General features: G+C 44.2%; 1 protein-coding gene across 1 annotated transcript in view; it reads left to right on the top strand.

Annotated features, from left to right (window-relative positions):
- Nucleotides 1-10,000, top strand: part of LOC122251375 (uncharacterized) — a 64,172-nt gene that overhangs the window by 53,143 nt on the left and 1,029 nt on the right. The window contains exons 2-7 of the mRNA XM_043013287.2: nucleotides 2,475-2,802; nucleotides 4,227-4,611; nucleotides 4,913-5,105; nucleotides 6,238-6,360; nucleotides 6,992-7,126; nucleotides 7,566-10,000. The exon at nucleotides 7,566-10,000 is cut by the window's right edge and continues 1,029 nt beyond it. Of these exons, the coding sequence (XP_042869221.2) occupies nucleotides 2,510-2,802; nucleotides 4,227-4,611; nucleotides 4,913-5,105; nucleotides 6,238-6,360; nucleotides 6,992-7,126; nucleotides 7,566-10,000 (3,564 nt within the window). The 5' untranslated portion in view covers nucleotides 2,475-2,509. The remainder of the gene's footprint in view (nucleotides 1-2,474; nucleotides 2,803-4,226; nucleotides 4,612-4,912; nucleotides 5,106-6,237; nucleotides 6,361-6,991; nucleotides 7,127-7,565) is intronic.

The following is a 10,000-nucleotide window of genomic DNA, read 5'->3' on the forward strand; positions in this document are numbered from 1 at the left end:
ACTAAAGATGATGATGAGGAGGAGGAAGAGGAGAGGAAGAGAACAAGAGGAAGGGAAAATAGGAGAATAAGAAAGTAAAGGAGAAGAAGGATTAAGATGATTATGAAGAGGAGTAGAAGGAGAGGAAGAACAATGATAAGAAGAAATACCCTAAGAAGATGAGGATGACATGGAGCAGCCGAAGAGGCACCGAAAGGTCGAACCCAAAACCGAAAATGACACACGTGACAAACATGACAGCCAACGTTAACAATAGCTTAGCCTTGAGCCTTTGGTTGCCCCCTCAAACCGCCATGGGAAATGAAATTTGTCTTGCTAAGATACAGAGGCTTCGAGACAATGTTGTTCTCGCGTCCGTTTTCTTTGTATGTTCCTTTTTTTCTTTTGGAGGGGGAGGGAGAGGGGTGACTTAAGCAATTTGGCTAACAGTGTGTTTTGGATTTTCTACGGCGGCCTTGCTACTTGGTGCCATGGACGGGCTGTAGGTCTATTCTGACAGCTGTCATTTGCGAGTGCGTGGGAGGGAGGATTCTTGTTGACTGTGATGATTCTGATGAAGTTTATGATGATATTGGTAGTGATGATGATAATGGTAGTAATGATGATAATGGTAATGATGATGATAATGGTAGTGATGATAATAGAAGTGATGATGATAAGTGTAGTGGTGGTGATAATGGTAGTGATGATTACAATATTGAAAATGTAAGTGAAAACAGTGAAAGAGAGAGAGAGTGGAAGAGAGAGACAGAGAGAAAGAGATAGAGAGAGATTGAGAGAGTGAGAGAGACATACAGACATAGAGAGAGAATATGAGAGGGAGAGAGGCAGATACAGACAGAGAGAGACAGGGAAACAGAGAAAGAGAAACACACACACACACACACACACACACACGCACACAAGGTCGTACTGCAACTGATACATCTTATCCTTCACACCTCAGCAGGAAGTGTTCAGACATATTCTCAAAACGTTTTCCGGACGGCTGAGATGACAAAACGAGGCGTGGAGGATATTATGTTAGTGCAATATGTTGATTTAATTGTTTTTCAATCTGACAACAACAGTGATGTTTAAAAAGATGCTGATGGTGAATAAGTAGATTAATAGAAATAAGGCAATAAAAGACGAAAATTAAAATGGAAATATGAAGAATGATACAAAAAAAAACAAAAAAAAACGCCCTGTCATTCTGATGAAGTGTCCCGAATTCTAGCGGCTTGTTAGTAAAAAGCTACCGAGTTCGGTTTTCAGATCTGTAACACGATAAACTGTCAATATATACTATCATACTAGCTACTATTTCAATATCACTACTACTCAGTTGTCAATAGCCATTCTTATGCTGCTACTACCAACTACTAACTACAATTAATTCTACTGCTATAACTACTGCTACTTAAACTACCACCACCTCTGTTACTGCCTACTTTACCACTGATAATATCTCAACCACTGCTGCTACCTGGTTCACCTATTACAAAAGATACGCAGTAAATATTACAAACTAATGCCGAGCCTCCGGAGCCACATGCTTTGTTCAAACTGGAATGACTTTGCTCAATTAAAAAAAAAAAAAAAAAAAAAAAAACTTTACGATGATTACAACAATTTCTCGTCTGACCTGCGTTATTTAAGATTATCTTTTCTTATTCTTGACTGGCTAAATAACATAGTAAGTTGTCTGGTGTCTCAGTGGTTTTGATTTTATATTTAGAATGTTCCCTGTGAATATTATTATTTTTTATTTATTTTATTATTATTATTATTTTTTTTTTTTTTTTTGGGGGGGGGGTAGTTTGCGTCGAAGTGCGAAAATCAATATGTGTCCACGGGGTTTCGGTGACAATTTCAAAAAATATTTGTGACTTTAAGATTTACTAACGATAATTTTTTTTAACTGAAGGTCGGTTATTTTTTGCTTTTGTTTGAAGGCAAGAGTAACCAAGATTTCCAAATCGAAATATTTTTTGTTTATCTCGATATTCCTCTTTCACGTTGTAGCTTTTGCGTTTTTTGTTTTTTTCTCATGTAAACGAAATTAGACCATATGAATGGAATACCAAACAACACGATTTCAACTGCAAAATTTCAACCAAGAATAATCCTGATACATAACCATCAAATAATTTTACATAATAATTTGTCTCATTACTAGAAAATTATATGAGTGAATGAACAGATAGATACAAAATGGATAGATAAATGAATATATATATGCATGACTTAATTAATAATCATAATTAAAATGCACAAACGGCTAAAAAAAATGCTAATTAAGTAAAAGTCTAATTGAATAGTGACACAAAAAAGACAGATAAGGCAATAAATAAGCAGACAGACGCAAAAAAATCATAATCACACAAGGAAAAAAAAATATTGATACTAACTAAACAAACAGATAAACAATAACCACAACAACATATAAAAAAAAAAACAATAAATATACAATGACCTCATCCTCCTTACAGGCTGTAATGACCACTAGACCGCCACGAACATCAAGATGACAAACATAGCCCTACAGGCGCTGACGGTGGTCCTGCTTGCCCTCCTAAGCGCGGCGACCTCCACCTCCACCTCCTCCACTCCCTCCACCACCTCCACCTCTCCTACAACAGCATCCAGCGGAGATGAAGTTGCGGGAGAGACGCTCGCTCAACCAGGATGCCACTTCCGCCGCCTGGATCAAATGGCCAGCTGTCGCGGCCTGAACTCACTGCAGCTGGTGGAGGAGATGGCGAAGTTAGTCGAGCGGGCGAGAGAGACCGAGGGTCGTCCGGGAGGGAATGGAACTAGGTGAGTTTAGGATGTTGTTGATGTCATATAGATACAGTAAGGTTGAAATAATATTCGAACTTTTTTTTTTTTTTTTTTTTTTTTTTTGGGGGGGGGGGGGTTACCATTGCTACAGTCAGAATTTTATTGATATAATGTAGCTACAGTTAGAATGAAATAGTATTCGAACTTTTTTTTTTTTTTTTTTTTGGGGGGGGGGGGTACCATTGCTACAGTCAGAATTTTATTGATATAATGTAGCTACAGTTAGAATGAAATAGTATTCGAACTTTTTTTTTTTTTTTTTTGGGGGGGGGGAAGGGACCATAGCTATAGTCAGAACATTATTGATATAGTATAGTTACTGTAATGATGAAAGAATTTGATATCTATTAGTAACCACCATCACCACCACCACCGTCATCACCACCATCGTCATCACAACCATCGTCATCACCACCATCGTCATCACCACCATCATCATTCGTCTCTTTCACTTCATCTTCCTCTACTCATTTTCACTAAATAATACCACCAAAACTCACACTGAAATAATACTCTATAAAAAATAATGATAAAATAAAATAAAGATTGAATGATAATAATGGAATAACAGATAATAAATGATAAACCATTAATAACCATGGAAATAATAAAAAACATTAAAGTAAACATTGGTATCTCTACAGCCAACGAATCACAAATCAATTAAATATATGTACGTGTTATGCAGCTTGTATTATAATGAATGTTATGATCACCTATCCATTTGAAATGTAAATAAGTCGGTTTATTCCGTAAACTAGTGAGCAATTACTGTCTAGTTATTTATTTAAACAGTGATTAACTTAATGGTAAAAGAACACCTAAATATAGATAGGACCTTGAGTAAATCACACACTTCCTCTTACGTTCAACACTTGATGTAGTGTGATGCTATCTCATTTCTTGCTTTTTTTTTCTTTTCTTTTCTTTTGGGATGAAGTTGTTGCTACCCGTTTTTTTTTTTTTTGTCATCATTATTATCACTTTGATTTATGTTATAATGAGGATAGGGATAATTATTATTGTTATAGTTTGATCATTAGCATCATCGTTATCAAATTACTGGTACCATTATTAATATCATTACTATGATTACTATTTTCGTGATTATTATCATTATCCTCATCATCACATCATTATCATCATCATCACCATCACCGTCACCACCATCACCATCACCCTCATTATCATTCTTATCATAATCATCACCTGTATTGCTATTCCTATCATTATCATATCCCCTCCATCTTTACCACTGCAATCGCTACCGCCGCGTCCTGACCTTATCACCTTGCCCGGGGCACGCGTCATACCCACGGGCGCCAGGCCAGGCATGAGTAACAAAGCCTGATTATGACGGTGGCTGTGACTCTATTGACACGACTCGACCTGATCCCCAGAGAGGAAGCGGACACCCTGCCGGACACCCTGCCGGACACCCCGTTCCTGCGGGAACTGTCCCTGTTCTCCTGCCGGATCCCGAGGCTGACTGGCGAGGGGCTGGGCTCTCCTGACGACGGCGGGTCGCTGGAGATCCTTAGCATCGTTAGCTCCGGCTTGAAGGAGGTGCTTCCCGATGCCCTGGCCGCCCACGCCCGTACCCTCACGCGTCTGGTGCTGGCCCACAACCTCCTCGCGGGCGTGCCGGAGGCGGTGGCTAACCTGACGAGGCTGGAGGTGCTGGATCTGCGCCACAACCGGATCAACCACCTTCCCGAGGGCACGCTGCTCTTCAACCTTCATCGCCTTCGTCAGCTGCATCTCGATCACAATCTGCTTGGCCAGGTGAGGAAGGGGGGAGGGGGAGGGAGGGGGTAAAGGAGAGGGCGTAGGGAGGGGAAGGTAGGGGGAGGGAGGGGATGGACTGAGAGAGAGAGAGATAGATAGAGAGAGAGATAGAGAGAGAGAGAGATAGATAGATAGAGAGAGAGAGAGAGAGAGAGAGAGCGATACTGAGAAATAAGACAAGAAAAGAAAGAGAACGCCATTGAATCTGAATCATTACAAAATCCAAACTCACTCCTCGTCAAATCCCTAATCCCAATCCCGATCCCCACCTGTATCTAAGCCGCCCTCCTCTCCGCAGATCGCAGCTACCCAGGCGCGTCTCGGCTTATCTTCCCCAGGACTCAGCCTGACGGTGTTCAACCTGGAGCCTCTCAGGACGTCCCTCAGACACCTGACCCTCGCCCACAACGCCCTCACGGCCTTCCCTGAGCAGTTCTCCAGGCCCTTCGACCGGCTCACCAATCTCGACCTTTCCTCGAATAAGATCTCGAGTTAGTTCCTTGGATTTTTTTTTTTTTTTTTACTTGTGGTATTATTATATTATTATTATTATTATTATTATTATTATTGTAATTGTTATTATTATTATTTTACGTATTATTATTATCATTACCTTTTTTTCTTTTTTCTTTTTTTTTTTTTTTTTTTGGTGTTGAAGGTGTGTTGGGTAAATCTGCTGTTTCTGTAAGTTGTATTACGTTACCCTGATAACGTTTTGCTTATTTTGCTAGAAGAAAAAGCCACCGTAGGCGCGATTTGTTGAAAGATGGGTCAATCGTCTCAGACCTGGAGATGGAATTCAGCAGAATTTCGAAATTGTTGTCTAATAATTCAATAAACATGATTTGTTTATAGTGTTGATACCACTGTATCAACACGGTGCTTTATCATTAATGTTGGTCTTAGTTTATTTCAGTTGATGACTTATCAAATTTCCTTTTGAATTTACACTGATATTGCTCTTAGTAAATAATATTTGAGTAATCATTCTGCAATATGACTTATCATATCTATTGTCACAATGACAATAGATATATCACATAACTGAATATAATACATAGTAATCACATGATTTCATGTAGAAAAAAAGGAATTTCAAAATCACAACTCATACCATCTTAACAAGGCTTCTTAATCTCAAATAAGAAATGTACATACCAACCTAACCTAACCAAGCAATATACCATACAAGACTTCTACAATTATTATATAGAGATACTTCATATATAAAAAATGCGCATGCCAGTTCATTTATCAAGGAATACAAAATACATTAAAGTCCACACAGCGGTTCTCATAAGTAAGAATTAACCAGTATACCACTTCATATAGCAAGGATCTCCATAAACAACACTCACTATCTTGACATATATTCTCAATCACGGATAAAAATATATCATACATGATAATTCATGCACCAACGAGAGAGACAAAAATCCATACGGTACATGCTTCCTTCTGAGAGAGAGATAAAAATCCAAACAAGACATACCCCTTCACGTATACCAAAGAGAGCCATAAAACCCATCCCATCATCAATAGAACTCTCACACATAAAAATACACAACACATACCACTCCACGCACCCAAGAAAGAGATGACCAAGACATGTCATTTCCACAGAGATCCTCGGCGGCGCCTTCAGCAACATGCCCCGCCTACAACTCCTCGACTTAAGTGACAATCTTCTTCGCGCCTTCGACCCCAAGAACCTCTCTGCCTCGCTTCTTGACATCAACCTCGCAGGTGTGTGCCTTTGGGCTTATGCGTTGCTGTTTGTGGTGTGTGTCTGTGTGTCTGTGGGGGGGTGGGGGTGGGGTGGGGGGATTGTGTGGGGGTGGGGGGGGTTGTGTGTTGTGTGTGTGTTTTGTGTGTGTGTGTGTGTGTGTGTGTGTGTGTGTGTGTCTATGTGTTAGGTCTATTTTCATAGGTGTTAATTAATAAATATGATGTAGATATGTGCTACACTAAATATAACGAGTACCTTTGTTCTTTGTTACCATCACATCAACTGGATACTTTTTGTTGCATGCATATATATGTATATGTATATATATATATATATATATATATATATATATATATATATATATATATATATATATATATATATATATATGTATGTATGTATTTATGTATTAATTCTAATTAACTTATCAAGTCAATGCGCTGTTTAGATCATGTGTTCTTGTTTTTTGTGTTTTTTTTTCTCTCTCTGCTTTCTTTCTCTGACGTAACCTCTCTAATCATACACAACAAAATCGTTAGTTTATACATAAGGTGTTATGTATTACTTTATATCTTTTATGTGATTACATTTATTTGAATGACGATTTTTTTTTTATGAGAACAATTATTACTTGGTCTTCGTCTGCAGGCAACCCATGGTCCTGTGACTGTGACTCGCTGTGGATGCTGGAGGGTCAGAGCGGCAGGAGGTCAGCGGCGGTCAGGGCGCCCTCTTGCGCAACGCCGCTGCACCTCCGCCATCGACCCGTGACTTCGCTTACAGGTGGGTAGTTCTTGCTGACCCCGTTGTAGGCTGTATACACGCATGTGTGTGTGTGTGTTTTTTTTTTATCTCGCTTTCTTTCTGTTTCTCTCTCTCTCTCTCTCTCTCTCTCTCTCTCTCTCTCTCTCTCTCTCTCTCTCTCTCTCTCTCTCTCTCTCTCTCTCTCTCTCTCACACACACACACACACATGTATATAGGTATAGATATATGTCTATATATCTGTATATCTACATATATATATATATATATATATATATATATATATATATATATATACATACATACACATATACATATATATATCCATACAATATATATACACATCCAGTCTTCCCAAATATGCCACACAAGTCAAATCAAGACAAACAAGATGGCTGTCAGTGTGAAATGTTCCACTGTTCTGTCTGTTGCTCTGACTCCTTCCTTCCTTCCCTCCAGAGGCGGACGCCTGCCCGGCGGAGGAGTCTGACAACCACAGCCAGGTGGTGTTCGTGGGCGACGATGTGGACGGGGCGCTGGCCGCCGCCCTGGACGCCCTCCACCTCCTCAACGTGACGGCTCTGAACCACCAGGCGCTCCTCGTGTCCTGGAGGGTCGAGGCCCAGTTCTACGCCTCCGCTCGGAGGGACCTCGACGCGGCGCCCCTCTCCTGGGCCGTCACCCTTCGCCGTGCCGACGAGGATCCCCGGCTGGCGGGACCCACCAGGATGCGCCTCGAGAGGTACAAGGCCGAGAGGGCTGACTGGGTTCCCGGCGAGTCGCTCTTCACGGAGGTCCTCCACGGGCTCGAGGAGGACACGCGCTACACCTTCTGCCTCACGCCCATCCAAGACCATCGCCTCTTCACGCGACCCGACCATTGCCTCGATGCAAGGACGCTCACGAGGGCCCAGCTCACCCCGCCGCTCACTTCTTCGACGACTACGACGACCTCTACAACCACCAGCTCCCCTCGGGTCGTGCCGTTCGTTAGCGCCGAAGATTACTTCGTGGAGACAGAGAAGGTCGTCCTCTCACGGGAAGTGCGGCGAGTAAGCATGTCGTGGAACGTCACTATTCAGCACAAAGACCCTCGAGGGAAGCGAGAGTCCTTGGTGCTTCGACCGCTCGGCTGGAAGATCTTGTACCGCCGCTTCGGCGACGAGAACGAGACAGAGGTGGTGCTGGTGAGTCGCGGCGGCGAGCCTGTCCAGAACTTCACCAATCACTACACTGTGGAGGGATTGGAGCCAGGTACAGCCTATGTGTTTTGCTTCAATTCCCTCACAGACGTGCAGGTAGCAGAGTATCTTAACACAGATGGAGAAACTGCGGCTAAGGATATGACCTCCGAGGTGCTGCCTCATCGGCATGTGCCTCGGGATCCCGAAGTTGTAAGAACGGCTGCAAGAGGTCGCAGTGTGCAGTCTGGTGCTGACCATCAAGCAGTGGGAGGTAAAAGCCCTTCAGGTGTAAGAGTGCCTCCTCCTCCCGCCCTCCCACCCTCCCCACCCAATACACCAGTGAATCAAAACCCACAAGACGTCGCACAGTTTTTCCCCCCAAATGCGCCTCCGCCGCCAAACTCTCAACGTCCAAGTAGCAACTCCTTCCCGTCCATCATACCTGCTGTGCCCGCCCTTCCCCCGCGGCCCAGCCATCGGCCGCCTCGCCCTCCCCCGCCTGACCCCGGGACGACCTTTGTATACACGAGCACCGGGCAGAGGATCGCCGTGCCCCTCTCGTCGGGCTCCCCCTTCAACCTCCCGTCGGTGGTCAACTCCGACTTCAACCCAAGGAATGTTCCTCCGCCACCGATCCCGTCTCTGCCGCCCACGACACCGCGTCAGAGATTCATATACGAGTTTAACGAAGAGGAAGGCCCATCCGAACAGTCCTTCACGTATGACTTCACGACCGAGAGCACTTCAACGACAGAGCAGCCAGAGGGACAGAGGTTTACGTACGTCACTCGGCGAAGAAGGTCAGTGGCGGAGGAGGAGTCAAACACCTCCTACATGAAGCTGCTGGAGTCAGGCATGACGCAGTACTGTGAGGAGGTTGTCACTCTGAGGGACGATGACGTCATCACGCCCGTGGCCATCGCCACCACAGTGTCCACTTCCACCACCGTCGTCGTTGCCATCCTCTTCTGCTGTTGCTGCCCGAGGCGGTGCTGCCGTCGCAAGAAGCCCAGCTGGAAGGAACGAGCAGCCGCAAACACTCGCAAGATCAGCACGATCTCCTCGCCGACGCCCGTGTCCGTGTACTCCCGCAGCAATTCCGTCGTCAACGGCACCGTGAATGGGGAGGGCAGGTCGGGAGGCCTCAAGAGCGCCCCTGCACCTTTCACCCCGAGGAAAGCTCTAGAAGGAATGAACGGCTTCCAAGGGAAAACCGCTCGGTCTGTGTCGGTGACTTCGAGTTCTGGCTACCTGACGCCTCTGCCAGGACAGGGAAGTAATCCTCAAGACCCCGAAGCGATGTTCAGCGAAGCCAAGTCGTACCTACCTAGCCAGAAGGCCTACCTCAATTCCGTGAAGGATCGCTTGTTGCAGCAACACAAGGACCTGCAAGACTTCCATCCCGGCTATGACATTCCTCCTACATCCTCCTCCAAGGCCTTCATGGGTTACGACTACCCACACCCAACGCCAGTCAACCCCATCGGAAGTCAGACCGACGGACGCAGTAAGTCTGACGCCTTGAGGTCACTCCCCACTCCTTCACCCTCCAGCAGCGACTCCAACTACAATGCTTCAGTCGGCAGTGGCGTCGAGGCTGCCCGACCTCAGGTCAACCTTAACATTCCCCTTAAGCAGGCCAAGAGTTCAGACATCAACAAGAGCCTCGACTTTAACTCCAGCGCCGAGACGAATCAAAGTCTCGACTAC

This window comes from Penaeus japonicus, unplaced genomic scaffold (genome assembly GCF_977035675.1).
Source record: "Penaeus japonicus unplaced genomic scaffold, GWHDUDI00000001_assembly GWHDUDI00000027, whole genome shotgun sequence".
In the NCBI taxonomy this organism is placed as follows: domain Eukaryota; kingdom Metazoa; phylum Arthropoda; class Malacostraca; order Decapoda; family Penaeidae; genus Penaeus; species Penaeus japonicus.